Genomic DNA, 16,466 nt, shown 5'->3' with positions numbered 1-16,466 from the left:
ATAGTGTTTGTCACATATATGACAGACAGTTCTTTCTTTCCGCACATGTATGTAAATCACTATAATTCCAGTCTTTGCAGAGAGTCATATACCCAATCTGAATGCAACACATTTTGTAAGTTATAGGGGTACTCTGGTAGAATTTTTTTTTTTAAATAAATCAACTGATGCCAGAAAGCAAACAGATTTGTAAATTACTTCTATTAAAAAATCTTAATCCTTCCAGTACTTATCAGCTGCTGTATACTACAGAGGAAATTATTTTCTTCATGGATTTCTTTCCTGTCACGACCACAGTGCTCTCTGCTGACACCTCTGTCGAGCAGGAGAAAATCCCCATAGCAAACATATCCTGCTCTGGACAGTTCATAACATGGACAGAGGTGTCAGCAAAGAGCACTGTGGTCAAACAGAAAAGAAATCCAAAAAGAAAAGAATTTCCTCTGTAGTATGCAGCAGCTAAGTACTGGAAGGATTAAGATTTTTTTATAGAAGTAATTTTCAAATCTGTTTAACTTTCTGACATCAGTTGATAAAATAAAAAAAGAAAGTTTTCCATCAGAGTACCCCTTTAAATGTTCTAAATCTTTTTTCTAAGGCCTTCCTCAGTCCAGAAAATCCAGAAGAGCCTTACCTAGATGGGATCGGTTATAACTGTGTTGCACCAGGAAAGCGCTTTATGCCGATGGACAACCTGTCTGGTGGAGAGAAATCTGTGGCCGCACTAGCCTTAGTGTTTGCTATTCACAGGTAAAACTAACCAGAGGAGCTTCTATGTAGTTGTATTAAAGAGGTTTTAATACGCACAGGATACAACAAGGAAAGACTAAAGATGACTAGATAGCATTTCCTGACTGTTCCTTAAAATAACCAACACTGGGCGCAACTAGTGTACCTCCAACTGTTGCATAACTAAAACTCCCAGTATACCTGGATAGCCAAAGACTGTCTGGACATACTGAGAGTTGTAGTTTTGCCCTGGTTGGGAAACACTGGTGTAGATGTTCTTCCCATAACCAAATCGGAAGATTTGTATTAGAATAACTTGCTTAGGGATGAATATGCCTGTAACCACCACCAGAGGGAGCCTAAGAGGTTACAGTTTCTACAGAACCCTTTCTACAAACACAATGGGGGAGATTTATCATTGTTGTCATTAGAAAGTGTGTGTTTATTACTTTCACAGGGGGAAGGGGCTTGTTGAGTTTGGCACACATAATCAAAAAACAATAAATCACTTCAGAGCACCATTTTGTATGATTCATTCTCTTCTCTGCAACTTTTCTGCACAAATAGTGCAAATTTTTAAGTGTTCTTCAAAGGCAGTTTTGTAAGCCAGGCCTGGGCTGGTGAAGATTTGCGGTCTTTTGGAGTGGTTTGCAACTTTTTGAAATTGACTTTTGCAGAATAATTTTTGCTTACTGTCAAAAGTCACAGAAAGTGCTTAGACGCACGTGCGACATTTCATGCACCAAATATAGGCAAAAAAAGCTCTACAGGCAATGATAAATCTCCACCAACGTTTTGATGCAAAATTGCATGAAGAAGCCCTCAAGTAAAGTTCCTGGTTGCATTGTACCAACATGTCAAGGGGTCTGCTTCCAGAAAATTTACAGATAAATGTAGGGTTTTATTTTATTTTTTAGGTTTTATTTTGTGTTTTTAAAAATTCAGATTGCCCAGTTTATATATTATATTTTAAGTCTTTCTATAAAGATGGTTTAGAGATATGTGTGAGAAAAATGGATGTGTTATTCAGGGGTCTAACAAAACTACAACTCCCATCCTTTGGCTGTCTGGGCATGCTGGGAGCTGTAGTTTTGCAACACCTGGAGGTCCCCAGTTTGGAGACCATTGATGTAAAGCAAAGCTCAGTGTGTTTTAGGACAGACACTAGGCTAACACTGATCTTTTTTCTATATACAGCTTCCGTCCTGCACCATTCTTCATTTTAGATGAAGTTGATGCGGCTTTAGACAACAGTAACATTGGAAAAGTAAGTGACCATTGATAAATATTACATAGGCAGTCACATAGATACCTGTAAATATGTGAGCTGAGAGGGGCTGCCCCATCTAGTCATGGCTTTTAACTCCTTAAGGACTCAGCGTTTTTCCGTTTTTGCACATTCGTTTTTTCCTCCTCCACCTTTTAAAAATCATAACCCTTTCAATTTTGTATCTACATCATATGATGCCTTTTTTTTTTTTTGCGCCACCAATTCTACTTTGTAATGACATCAGTCATTTTACTCACAAATCTATGGCGAAACCGAAAACTAAATATTTGTGGGACAAAATTAAAAAGAAAATAACACCATTTCTCTATCGGCTCCATTGGGGAACACAGACCGCGGGTGTATCTTGCTGTCTCTGGGAGGTGTGACACTATGGTAATAAAAAAAAGTCAGCTCCTCCCAGCAGGATATACCAGTCTTCAGGCTCTGAGCTAGTCAGTTTAAGCTTAGTGTCTGAAGGAGGTGGACATGGGCTGGATTCTCCAGTCCATGTCTTCTGTTTTTTATTTTCCTAATATAGGGACGTGTTAGTTTTTTTATTCCCTTTCTTTTCCGTTTTCAGGTGGGGACTCAGGAACTGCGGTTCACTGTTTCCCCATTGCGAGTAAGGGGGCACAGTCATTGCGTATATGCGCTGTTAACCCCCCCTCGCCAACGGTCAGCGCCTGGGTGGTACCTCACGGGTCCGGATCCCCCTATGTCTCTGCTCGCCTCGCTCGCGCATAGCAGTTAGGCGTGATGCAGGGACCATAAGCTGGCTGAAGACTTCACTGAAGACTCCATTAGGTAAGTTCTTTCCCCCCTTTTTTCTCCATAGGTACGGACTTGCAACCTCTGGAGACCCCCTGTTTTGGCCCACCCTCAGTTTTATGGGGCTGCATTTTACAGGGGCTGCATCTTTTTATTGGGGGAGCAGTGGCACCTAAGGGGGCATATATTATAGGAAACTTTACTTCTGGGGGCACTTTATTTTATTATGTGTGTGTGTGTGCTTGGTGCAACTACTTCAGCGCCTTATATGCGGCTGTCTATCGTGGCGCTGTTCGGGCCGGGCACTTCCAGCGGCGGCTTACTTTCACTTTCGCCCGCCGACACGGTTTAGGCCGCCCGCTCCATTCCCCCGAGCGCTATGCGGACTGGACATGGCGCTCGGGACAAGGAGCGGGCGCCATGACGTCCTTTTCGGCAGGTCTTAACTCCGCCCACAGGGCTGGGAGCTTCCAAGGGCGCGAGGCAGCCTGCAATCAGCGCCGTGGGCACGATTTTCACAATGTGGGGCCTGTTACTGGGTGCCTTACTTCGGGCACGCCTCTCCCTTTCTATTAGCTGGTCTTTTTTATCTGCTCACTGCAGCTGACAGGACACAGACCAGGATGAGAAGGCTAGTCTCTCTCTATCTCTTTTTTTTTTTTTTTTAAATAAAGTTTTTATTCACAGAAGCATACAGTACATGACACTGTAACAACATACAAGGATTTGTACAAAACTTCATGACAGAGAGTCCGTGGATGTCACTCGTCTTAAGTAACGACATTAACCTTCTGTATGGAACTTCTGCATTTTCCAATATAGTGCTTTTTAACATAGCAATGTTATCAATCAACAACAGAAAAAAAAAAACTAAATAAAAATAAAAAAGAGGCCAAATACATTTCCCCACATAATGTGAAGAAAAAAAAAAAAAAAAAGAATGCATGGATACAAAAGAACATCTGTGTCATATGCTGGCCCTCATACACATCATAGACTAGCACACTGCTCATGTTTCAGTGTGTGACATTACCAGCAGGCCTATCAGGTGGGAGAGCTAGATTCCCCAATGTTCCCTTCAAAAGTTCCAGGCTGTACCATGTGGTAGATGCAAAATATGTCACTATCCTGTGTCGCTCACTCTCGTCTGGTAGATAGTGTAAATAGGCCCTCCATTTCTGGAAGAACTTTTTAGCGTGCAACTCAGAATTCCGTATAGCTAGTAATAATTCCCTATGTACTATACAGTACAGTTCCTTCAGTATTTCAGCTATAGTAGGGAGGGTAGGGGTAAGCCAATGTCTAAGTAGGCACAGCTTGGTGACCAAAAGTAAGACATGTATGCTCTTAGTCAGTTTTCCTCTGTCTGGAGGATTCGATTCTCGTGCAGGTAAATAATGAAATAGATATGGCTCCGGTGAGGGAGGGAGCCCAAGGCTCCAAATTGTGAGAATTAATGACCTGACGTCGTTCCATAACTCACGTACCTGTGGGCATTCCCATAGGCAATGCCACAGATCTGCTCTAGGTAAGCGACATGTGGGACAATAATCCAAGTATGGAGGGGGAGGGGGAGTGCCTTTCCAGTTGAATGCATATGTTGCTTTATGAATGATACGCCAGTGTATTTCTTGAAGCTGTGAACTCGGAGTAGAATTGCCTACCGCTAAGAGACCTTCTCGTATATGTGACTGTAAATCCGGGTCATCAATGTGGGTAGACCATTTTATAAGTGCCTTCCCTTCCGCCCCTCTTAACACTACATCCCTGATGTTTGTGTAGATGAGTGATAAGGATTTATGACTTGCGGAGGTACCCATGAGCGTGCAAAATTTCCCTCGTTTTTCTACTGATCTATAGTTTCGGACCAGACTGCCAAAATATGAACATAGCTGATTATAGAACCAATGATGTGAGTTTGGAAGAGCATATTTCTCTCTAAAGGCCTCCCAACTTAAAAGAATCCCGTCTCTATTGTCAAGAAAATCCCCAAAAGAAGTTACACGTCTGTCCTCCCATATCTTACGAACTGGGTTACTGAAGCAATGTTTCAACGCTGGTGCATGCCACATACTATAGAATCTAGAGAGGCACCATGGTAGTCCATATGATTTTCTCAACGTCTTCCAGGTGGCCAGAGTATCACTAAATAAAACGTTTTTCCTTATCTGAGATGGGATATCTCTGTAGGGGAGATGAAACAGTATTTTGAGATTACCTATAGAACATAGCTCCTCCTCCAATTTGGTATTTGAAAAATAAGACGTGTCAAATATCCAGTCCCGCACATGGCGAAAAACAGCCGCTAAATTATATAGACGTACATTAGGAATACGTAATCCCCCCGACCCCTTCGCTAAACACAGAGTGTCGTATGCTACCCTAGGCCTTTTATTGGACCAAATCAATTTCGTAAATATGGCCTGCAATTTCCTGACATCGACATGTCGTAGAAGCAGTGGAATTGTCTGTAGCATATATAAGAGTTTAGAGAAACTCATCATCTTTATGAGCTGTGTTCTACCTGAGAGGGACAAAGGTAGTTTGCTCCAGCGTCGTAATTCCCTGTCTATTTTGTTAATGAGTGGGGGATAATTTAAGTTATAAAGTGACAGAGGGGTACGTCCAATCTTAATTCCGAGATAGGTGATATGTTGTCTGGCCACCTGGACTGACGGAACCTGCAGAGGCAAGGACGGGGTATTCCCCAAGAACAATAATTGACATTTGTCCACATTAACCTTGTAACCCGAGTATGACCCAAACATATCTAGAGCCTTAAAGACCTCTCCCAGTTGTGTCTCCGGCTGACTCAAATATAACAATGTGTCGTCTGCAAAGCAGCTAATTTTTACCTCGGTGGATCCCACTCTAATTCCCCGATACACCTGGGTCTGTAAGAGGTATTGTGCCAATGGCTCCAAAGTTAAATTGAAAAGGAGGGGCGATAAGGGACATCCTTGTCTTGTACCTCGCTGGAGGGGGAAAGGAGCAGAGAGAAAACCTGGCAAATGTACCCTAGACACCGGGGCAGAATAGAACGCCCTTAAAAAGGATCTAAATTGTCCCTGGATGCCAGCTTTGTCTAATACCATGTCCAGCCAGGCCCAGTCCACGCGGTCAAATGCTTTTTCCGCATCCAATGCTAACAAAGCCGGGACCTGGCTGGAGTAAGGCTGTGAAGTAACCGCTCCCTGTACCGCCAGAACAGTTCTAATATTGTAAACTGCTGCTCTATTTTTAATAAAACCTACTTGGTGGGGTCCAATTAGTTTGTGCATGACCAAAGCTAATCTATCTGCGAGCAGTTTAGCTAGAATTTTTATATCCACATTGATTAGCGATATTGGGCGGTACGCACCTGGCATAGAAGGGTCCTTACCCTCTTTATGTAGAACCTTTATGTAGGCCATGTTGCTCGATTGTGGCAAATGACCTGTGGATAGAATAGTATTATAAACATTTTGCAAGGGTACACTAAGCTTATCTTTTAAGATTTTAAAGAACTCTCCAGAATATCCGTCTGGACCCGGAGCCTTTTGGTTTTTCAAGTTTGTTACTATCGATTCTATCTCCTCCACAGAGATAGGGGCATTGAGGACGTTCTGGTCATCTATGTGTAGGGAAGGCAGGGATAGAGTGTTTATAAAGGAGGCAGCCCCCTCCTCATCTATGTGTTGCTTGGAATATAATTGTTGATAAAAATGACCCAGAACGTCAGCTATGTCCTTAGGGTTCTTCTTTAACACACCTCTCTCATCTATCATTGGCTTAATGGGCGTCACCCTCCTTTGTCCCCTTGCTAAATTCGCTAATAGTCTGCCAGACTTGTTGCCAAATTTATAGAATTCAGCCGCAAATCTGTCAGAGCGGAAAGTCTCTAATGCTGCCTGGGAAGCTTCAAAACCACGCTGAGCTTGTACCCATATCTCCTTATTAGACTCTGTCGGTGTAGACAAAAATTCCGTGTAGGCCTGTCTTAAAGTGTTTGACACACGTGAGTATTGTTCCGAAGCCCTCTTCTTCTGATGAGTAGTATACGCTATTATCTTCCCCCGCAGAACTGCTTTACCTGCCTCCCAAAATAAGAAGGGTTCAGACATGTGTTGGTTGTTATTATCACTATACTCTTCCCACCAGTGTCTTAACAGTTGCGTAAAGTGTTCATCTTTTAGTAGGTACGATGGGAATCTCCATACCCAATCAGTACCCTGGGGATATGAGTCTAGTAGGTCTAAGGACACCGGGGCGTGGTCTGATATTACAATGTCATGTATTTGGGTGTTAGTGGTCTGGGGTAGAAGTGTCTGGGAAAGAAAAAGATAATCTAGTCTCGACCACGAGTGGTGTGCGTGGGAAAAGTGAGTAAACACCCTGTCAGTCGGGTTATAATACCTCCAGGAGTCAATCATATCAGTAGTTTGTGTGAGGTTCTGTAGAAATAATTCCTCAGACGAGGTAGTGATCGCAGTGCTGCGTCTCCTATCTTCTGATGTGCGCATCACAGTATTAAGATCTCCCCCGAGTATTTTGTATATGTTATTGTCTGCTCTGAGGCGCGCACTCAAAGTATCATAAAAGGTCTGTTTACCTATATGCGGGCCATATGCATTGTAAATACTATATAAGCGACCCCCCCTATTCTAGTACCATATGTTGTAGCATACCTCCTGAATCTTCCCAATGTGAGTGGACAGACTGAGCTAATTTTTTATGCAGCAGGATTAAAACACCACCTTTTCTCTCAACTGCCGGAGAACCTATTACTGCCCCCACCCACCTCTTCTGATGGCGTATGAAGTCCTCAGTAAGTAGGTGGGTCTCCTGTAGAAGCGCCACATCAGCCTTTAATTTTTGCAAATGCCGAAGTACTAGTGACCGCTTTCCAGGAGACCGCAATCCTTTTACATTCCACGTTACTACTTTCATTACTAAATAATATGCATTAAAAGGATAGAAATGCAGTTACATACTATATAAACAACAAGGTAAGCAGTATACCAAAAGCAACGTGCACAAGTATCACAGACGACACGACTTGCATAGCATGGGGGAATGGCCTCACAGAACAGTAACATGAAACCAAATAAATAACAACAAGACTGTAACAATAAGAACCATCTTGGCTCTAAGAGCCCTAGCGAGGTAAGTAAAGTCAGGACTTCACTTCTTCCACGGACCATTAGCGGATCCTCGCACTTCCGCATATACGATGTATCTATCAGTTGGCAACCTGACCCTTGAGGACGGGCCCCGACCATAAGCGTCCGTATGGACTCAGTAAGAAGTGTCACAAGATAAGAGAAACACGGGATATGAAGAGATGCAGGGAGGGAGGAGCAAGGGGGAAATCGAGATGAGCAAAGAAAGAGCGTGAGAAAGAGAGGGAGAGAGAGAGAGAGAAAAAAAAAAAAAAATTATCTTTCTAATTTTCTTTTTTTTTCCCCCTTTTCCCCCTTCTTATAATAATAATAATAATAAGAAGAATAATAAAAATGAAAAATATGAAAAAAGGGGTAACAAATTGTCTCGGAGATTGTATGCAGAAGCGTTCCTCGTCCAGGGAGAATAATAATAGGGAAACAGAGATCCGATAGTCCCTCCATAGTTCCTTAGTTAAGGAGAGATGGTCTTCATTCATAGAACAGTCCAATATTCCAGAAGAGAGACAAGAGGACAGCTCACTCCATGCTTTCCAAGATCAGCGGCGGGCTTTTGTGGCGGCGGCGTTTGTGCTTCTCTGTCTCAGAATGGGACTCCACTACCTCTCGTAGGCGTAGCGATGCCAGCGCTTCATCAGGTGAGCGATATATCTCCATAGAACCATCAGGCTTAAAAATTTTCAGGATAGCCGGGTATTGTAATACAAATTTTCGCTGAAGTGCCACCAACTGTGAGCATATTGTGGAAAAGGCCTTCCGTTTCTTGGCCACCTCAGCAGAAAAGTCATTGAATAAGAGTATACGGTGACCTCTAATCATCAGTGGAGTAGTCAGTTTCTTGTAAGTTGTCAGAATAAGAGTTTTTTCAGCGTAATTAAGATATTTGGCGATCACCTGTCTCGGTTTGGATTCAGCTGTAGTGGTAGTAGAAGGAAGTGTGTGCCGCAAAGGTCCCAGTCTGTGGGCCCTCTCCACTGAGCATTTGGCCGATAGCCCCAGCGCCGTTGGTAACTCTTCAGCGCAAATTATATGCAATATATGTCCTGGAATGGACTCAGGAAAACCTACTAGCCTAAGGTTACTCCTTCTGGAGCGATTTTCCAGGTCATCCGTTTTCTCCTGGAGCGCTGCTGTAAGTTTCTGAGATTTATGTAGTTGCTGCTTCGTCATCATTATCTCTCCCTCAGCCACATTTCATCTCTCTTCAAGTTCAGCAATTTGAGAGGAGTGACGAGAAACCTCCCCCTGTATGGCTGACAGGGAGGACGTTATAGTGGAATCCAACTGTTGTTTTATGTCAGTCAGCACTAATTTAGCCACTTCAGCCGCCAGAAGTGTGGCCAGAGTTTTAATAGAGAAAGGCAGTCCTGGGATAAGACTGTTGTCAGTAACAGGTGGCAGGGGGGCCGGTATCTCCTGCTGTGTCAGTGGGGCCTTCTGTCCCGTCACTCCCGTTGTGGCGCGCATCTCCGCCATCTTACCTCCACCTCCCTCCCCCACGGCCTGAGAAGGAGATCCCGCTCTCTGACCTTGTCCGTCCCCGCCTCGGGAGATAAAACGATCCATCTTGTTCCCAGGAGCGTGCAGAAGATAGTGCAGCTATTCAGAGTCCCTGGATGTGCAGATATGTGCGGCGGGTAACGGGTGAAGGTAGCGGTGCGGACGGAGCTCTGTCTGAGCACTCCTTACATCCGTGCGCCGGAACCGGAAGTCTCTATCTCTTTTTCCACCATTATGTCCGCTCCCAGAGCTGTTCCTCCCTCTAGTCAGAAACCTGGAACATCAGTGACTTATTATTTTTGTAAGCACTGTGACACCAAAATGTCCGGCTCTGCTGAGCCCACTTGCCCTGCCTGCTCCACTGCTCCCCCAGACCCCCTGGTACCCCCTGATGCCCTTTCGGTCCTGGTGGGTTCAGCCGCTCCACAACCCTGGGTTTCTCCCTCACCCAGTATATGACTGACTTGACCCAAGTCTCCCGTTCGGTGGCTGAGGCCTCCCGCGTAGTGGTGTCCGCCCTGAAGGGGTCTTCCCTGTGCAGGACCTCTGAGAGGGCCCGCTCCTTGTCTCCTCATGCTTCACGCTCTCACAAGCTTACTAGGGATGCCTCATCTGACTCTTCCATTGAGTCTTCAGATGGACGTGGGCGTTCCCTTCGTGGGTCCCTTCCCCCCCTGTCATCTGGGCACAAACGTCGCTCCTCCAGAGGACGTTCTCAGAATCGCCGCTCTGCCATGCCAGAGCTGCGTACCCGGTCAGGGTCGCCCCCCTCCAGGACTACCTCTACTCATTCACTTCCCCTGGTGGACGAGGCTTCCGAACCGGCATCTGACTCAGAGGACTGCTCGGATTCAATTGCAACGGTGAACTCATTGGTGACAGCCATAAGAGACACCTTTCACCTAGAGGACCCAGGATCTTCGGATGTCTATCCCGAAGTATCCTTTCATCGTGCTAAGCCAGCACCTCAAAGATTCAGCTCTCCCGCTGACTTTGACGACATTCTGAAATCTGCATGGCAACATCCAGACAAGAGGTTCCCAGGAATCAAGACAATCCAAGAACGTTATCCATTTGTCAAGGACTTTGTCACTAAGGTGGTTTCCCCTCCCTCAGTGGATCCACCAATCTCCCGGATCTCTAGGGCGACTACACTGCCTCTGGCAGATGCCGCTGCCTTCAAGGATCCCACGGATAAGAAGGTAGAATCTTTAGCAAAGTTTGCTTCTGAAGCAGCTGGCTCTTCTCTTCTTCGCCTCGACATGGGTGTCCAAGGCCCTGTCAGAGTGGTGCCAAAAGCTCCATCAGGATATCTTAGCGGGATCCCTCCCCCCAGAGGATCTATCTGCTCTGGCTCTCCAATGCTCTAAAGCTGGGGACTTTATGTGCGCAGCTCCCACGTAGTCAGCCCGTTCTTCTGCCTTTGCTGTGGGTCACCTAGTGGCTCTCTGCCGCTTTATGTGGCTTAAAGCTTGGAATGCGGATGCCGCTTACAAAAGGTCTCTCACTGAGCTTCCCTTTACGGGTGGCCGTCTTTTTGCCGAACGCCTCGATGAGATTATCTCCGAGGCAACGGGAGGTAAGAGTTTCTTACCTCAAAATAAGGCTCGCCCTATTTCCCGGACCTCTGGTTCCAGCTTAGGGTCCGGGCAGGCGCCCTCGCGGGACATGAAGGCTCCCTCGTGCCGGGCACGCCCGGCTTGGAAGTCGGACTCCAGCCGGTCCGGCCGTTTTGCACCCAAATCGGGCAACCGGAAATGAGGCCCCCACCCGCGGTTTCTTCGGGTGGGAGGTCGTCTCTTGTTTTCCGAGACATCTGGACTTCACACATTCAGGACTCTGGGGTCAGGGATGTGGTGTCCAACAGTTACTGGATCAAATTCGCCTCCCTTCGCGTTTTTCGATCCCGGGCCCCCCGGTCTCCTCCTCTGGTGAAGCAATTTCGAGTGACTCTCCAGTCTCTGCTTCTCCAGGGGTTTTTCGTCCCCGTTTCTCCAGGGGAACGTTTTCGGGGTTTCTATTCAAATTTTTATTTTTTTTTGGGTTCCCAAGATGGACGGTTCTGTGCGACCAATCCAACCATCACCTTCTCATCCACCACTTCGGAATGGAATCTCTCCGTTTGGTGGTGGCGTCCCTGGAGCAAGGGGAGTTCCCTTCATCGACATCTGGATGCCTACCTCCATGTGCCAATATTTCTGGGCCATCATCGGTAACTCCACTTGCGGTTCCGGAGGGGCACTTTCAATTTGTAGCCCTCTACTTTGGTTTGGCCACGGCTCCTCGGGTCCTTCCAAAGATCCTTATGCCAGTGTTTGGCCTGCTTGGTCGAGGGGAATCTCGGTGATATCCTATCTGGACGACCCTCTCATCAAGGCTCCGACCAGAGCCCAGACTCTGGAGAATCTGGACGTCACTCTCCACTCTCTGACTCGCTTCGGGTGAATTGTCAAACGGGACAAGTCAGTCCTCTGAACTACCCAGTCTCTAACCTTCCTGGGACTTCGATTCGATGGCCTCTGCCCGCATTTTTCTTCTGCCGGACAAACGTCTGGCGCTCTGGTCGAGGGTCTGCTCCTTTCCGACCCAGGTATCAGTCTCCATCTGCACAGTATGGGCGTTCTGGATCGGGTGGTGGCAACTATGGAGGCCGTACCCTTTGCCCAGTTTCATTACCGCCCCCTTCAACTGGCGATTCTCTCTCGTGGCGTACATAATCGAAAGGGCGGCGCTCGCAGCTCGGCAGCCATGGCCGAGGTGACCAAGATTCTCACCTGGGCGGAGAGTAAGGTTACGGCCATTTCAGCGTTTCACATTCCGGGAGTGTTCGACTGGGAAGCAGACTTCCTCAGTCGGTCCTCACCCGACCCCGGCAAGTGGTCTCTTCATCCGGAGGTCTTCGCGCAGCTCTGCGACCTCTGGGGCTTCCGGACGTGGACCTCTTCGCGTTCCGGCACAATAGGAAGATCCTCCCGTTTATGTCCAAGTTCCAGGACCCTCGCCCTAGTGATTCCTTGGGCGGGGTTCTCCCTACCTTATCTGTTCCCTCCTCTTCCGCTCCTTCCTAGGGTGCTGAGGAACCTCAAGGCAGAGGACGTCCTCGCCTTTCTGGTAGCTCCAGTTTGGCCCCGAAGGTCGTGGTACGCCGACGTAGTCAGGCTCCTGGACGACGCTCCTCTGCGCCTTCCGCTCCGCCCGGACCTACTCTCTCAGGGTCCTCTTGCCACCCCAATTTACAGTCGCTGCATTTATTGGCATGGCGGTTGAGACCGCGGTTTTGAGGGCCTGTGGGTTCTCTTCCCAAGCCATTCACACCATGCTCTCAGCTCGTAAACCCTCCTCCGCACGAATTTACCACCGTACTTGGCGGTTTTATTTTCGTTGGTGTGAAGCCCTGGTGACCTTCTCGGTTCCCAGTCTTCTCTCCTTTTTTTTTGCAGTCGGGGTTGAAACTGGGGTTGTCTCTCAGTTCCCTTAAAGGTCAGGTTTCGGCCCCTGGTTTCTATTTCTCATGTCCGGACTTTCATGCAAGGAGTGGCGCATGCTGTTCCTCCTTATCGGTCACCTTCTCCCCCTTGGGACTTGAACTTGGTTCTGAGTGCCCTCCAGGGTGAACCCTTTGAGCCCCTTAGAGAGGTGTCTCTCCGCCTCCTTTCTTGAAAGGGGCGTCTCTTGTTGCTATCACCTCCATCTGGAGGGTGTCTGAACTGGCAGTTCTTTCCTGCCGTTCTCCGTTTCTGGTGATCCACCAGGACAGGTCGTTTTCCGGCCAGTTCCTTCCTTTTTGCCTAAGGTGGTCTCGGCCTTTCATCTCAATGAGGACATTGTCCTCCCGTCCTTTTGTCCGGCTCCTTCTCATCCTAAGTAGCGCTTACTACACAAGCTGGATGTAGTTTTGGGCTGTTCGGTCTTATCTCACCTTCACTTCTTCGTTTCGTCAGTGTGATTCCTTTGTCGTCCTTACGGAATGTCGTCGCAAGGGACAACCTGCTTCCAAGGCCACCATTTCTCGGTGGATTCGGTCCGCCATTGCGGAAGCCTATCGCTGTAAGGGGAAGATTCCTCCTTTCAGGGTTGTGGCTCCTTCCACACGTTCTGTTGGGCTTCCTGGGCTCTCCAGAATAGAGCCTCGGCCTCTCAGATTTGCAAGGCGGCTACCTGGTCGTCTTTGCACACTCTCTCAAGGTTTTCCGAGTTCATACTTTCGCATCGGCTGATGCTAGTCTGGGTCGTAAAGTGTTGCAGGCGGCAGTGGATCGGCCATCTGCCTGATTACTTATCTGCCCACCCAAGGGACGGCTTTGGTACGTCCCACGGTCTGTGTCCCCCAATGGAGCCAATAGAGAAAAGGAGATTTTTTTACACTTACCGTAAAATCTCTTTCTCGAAGGATCCATTGGGGGACACAGCTCCCGCCCTTTTTGTTTTTTTTCCTTTGGTTCTCTGTCCGAGGGTGTGTTCAGTTGTGTTTTTTTCTTCTGGTTCTCGGACAGTTTTGGGTTTTTTCTTTGCCCTATTGGTCTTCTCCCATTGCTCTGGAACTTAAACTGACTAGCTCAGAGCCTGAAGGCGGGTATATCCTGCTGGGAGGAGCTGACTTTTTTTTTTATTACCATAGTGTCACACCTCCTAGAGACAGCAAGATACACCCACAGTCTGTGTCCCCCCAATGGATCCTTCGAGAAAGAGATTTTACGGTAAGTGTTAAAAAATCTCCTTTTTGTCATTTTTTTGGGCTTCTGTTTCTACATAAATATAGGTGCACCACTGGGGTAGATGTAGATAGTAACATATGACTAACCCTCAAAATTATGTTAAAATTGAGAAATTAGCCAGTATATCCTTATATGAAGGACATACCAGAGCCCGCACACCAACGCCACGGTTTCTCAAGTGGCACGAGACTTAACACTAAACCTACCTGTGCCATATGGGCAATACCAGGGGCCAGTGGGCAATTACAGCGGCATTAGGTCCGACTCACAGCCTGCTCCCAGATACCTCCAGTGTGGCCTGCTCCCAGTTACCTCCAGTGGGGCTAAGCACACATACAGTGGGAGGAGGGAGGAAGGTTATGAGCCCCACCCAAGTAGGCTTATATGTTCCTGGCTTCACAGCACAGGTGCACCAAAATGCTGCCTATAATAGTGATTAAGGCGCATTAGATTTGCAGTTTATACACCTCCAAGTACAAGATTTGAACAACAAGAAAAAAATGTGCCGGCAACATATCAGCCTACTTGGGTGAGTCTCATAACCTTCCTCCCTCCTCTCACTGTATGTGTGCCCAGCCACACTGGAGTGAACTGGGAGCAGGCTGTGAGTCGGATCTAATGCCGCTGTAATTGCCCACTGGCCCCTAGTATTGCCCATACGGCACAGCTAGGTTTAGTGTTAGGTCCCGTGCCACTTGAGAAACCTTGGCGTTGGTGTGCGGGCTCAGGTATGTCCTTCATGTAAGGATATACTGGCTAATGTCTCAATTTTAACATCATTTTGAGGGTTAGTCATGTGTTACTGTCTACATCTACCACAGTAGTGCACCTAAATTTATATATTATTCTATATGTTACACATCCACACTTTTTATCGGGTGTAGAATGCCATTGTGGCACTTTTAGTCTTCTGCAGGCATCCCCCATTGTATGCATTTTGTGCTGGGGATTGCCCTTTGCAACAGACCACATGCGCAAGATCTGCTCCCCCAGCATAAAAGCACAACTGCATTTGGGGTTGAGCATTTCCTGCCATTTGAAACCACGTTTTTTTCTTGTTGTTCAAAGCTTCCGTTTCTACGCAGTGCATTTTTCGGTAAATAAAAAAATTTCCACTTTTTTTTTTTTTTGCAATGTTATAGCCCCCATAGGGGACTATAACATGCATTACATTGATTGCAGACATTGATCAATGCTATGCCATAGAATAGCATTGATCAGTGTTATTGGCACCCCACTGCTCCTGCCTGGATCTCAGGCACAGAGCAGTGAATTGACGATCGAACAACGAGGAGGCAGGTAGGGACCCTCCTCGTGTCCTAACAGCTGATCGGGATGCCGCAATTTCACCGCGGTGGTCCCAATCAGCCTGACTGAGCTGCCTGGAATGCTTTTTTATTACTTTAGAAGGGTTAATACCGGGCATCACCGCAATCATTGATGTCCGGTATTAGCCAGGGGTTCATCGGGACCGATCCGATATCACACGGCGACCCTGCGTTATATTGCGTAATATACGTCCTGCGTCGTTAAGGGGTTAAAGCCACCTCAGACCTGTTTGCGGCTACAGGAGGTGGTGAGGAAAGCTTGCTGTAGCCAAAGTGGGAAGTTACGCAGTTTACGTAACTCACATTCACTTTATCAGGAATTGCGCAAACGGTGTGGTGAGATTGTGTGGTGTCCCAGAGGTCAGAACTGCACAGGATTAGACACTTATCCCATATTTTAATGTAAAAATAAGATCTCTCTAAGAATATGCTAATTGACGGGAGATGGGGTTGCCGTCTTCACATATTCCTGTATATTATGGTTGGTAATAACCCTTGTGTATGTTCGCTACCTGACTGGGTGGATTATATATTTGTATCAAGGTCACAAGTTACATCAGAGAGCAGTCCAGAGAGCAGATTCAGATAGTGGTGATTTCCCTGAAAGAGGAGTTTTATTCCAAGGCTGATGCCCTGATCGGAGTGTGCACAGAGGTAATAAATAAGCTGCTTGTGACTATATAAGAGCAACACTGCTGCACAGATAGTAAAAATTATTAAGAAGTCACTTACTGACTACTTCCGTACTACCCTACAAATGTCTGATTACTTCCATACTATACCCTACAAATGTCTGATTACTTCCATACTACCCTACAAATGTCTGATTACTTCCATACTACCCTACAAATGTCTGATTACTTCCATACTACCCTACAAATGTCTGATTACTTCCATACTATACCCTACAAATGTCTGATTACTTGCATACTACCCTACAAATGTATGATTACTTCCATACTATCCTACAAATGTCTGATTACTTCAGACGTCA

General features: G+C 46.6%; 1 protein-coding gene across 1 annotated transcript in view; it reads left to right on the top strand.

Moving 5' to 3' along the window:
* SMC1B (structural maintenance of chromosomes 1B) overlaps positions 1 to 16,466 on the top strand; it is a 94,108-nt gene that overhangs the window by 76,705 nt on the left and 937 nt on the right. The window contains exons 22-24 of the mRNA XM_056517497.1: positions 599 to 750; positions 1,927 to 1,996; positions 16,016 to 16,126. Coding sequence (XP_056373472.1) covers positions 599 to 750; positions 1,927 to 1,996; positions 16,016 to 16,126 — 333 coding nt within the window. The remainder of the gene's footprint in view (positions 1 to 598; positions 751 to 1,926; positions 1,997 to 16,015; positions 16,127 to 16,466) is intronic.

Source organism: Hyla sarda, chromosome 4 (assembly GCF_029499605.1).
Source record: "Hyla sarda isolate aHylSar1 chromosome 4, aHylSar1.hap1, whole genome shotgun sequence".
Classification (NCBI taxonomy): domain Eukaryota; kingdom Metazoa; phylum Chordata; class Amphibia; order Anura; family Hylidae; genus Hyla; species Hyla sarda.
The sequence above is the reverse complement of the archived record's forward strand: the minus strand, read 5'-3'. Positions and strand labels throughout refer to the sequence as shown.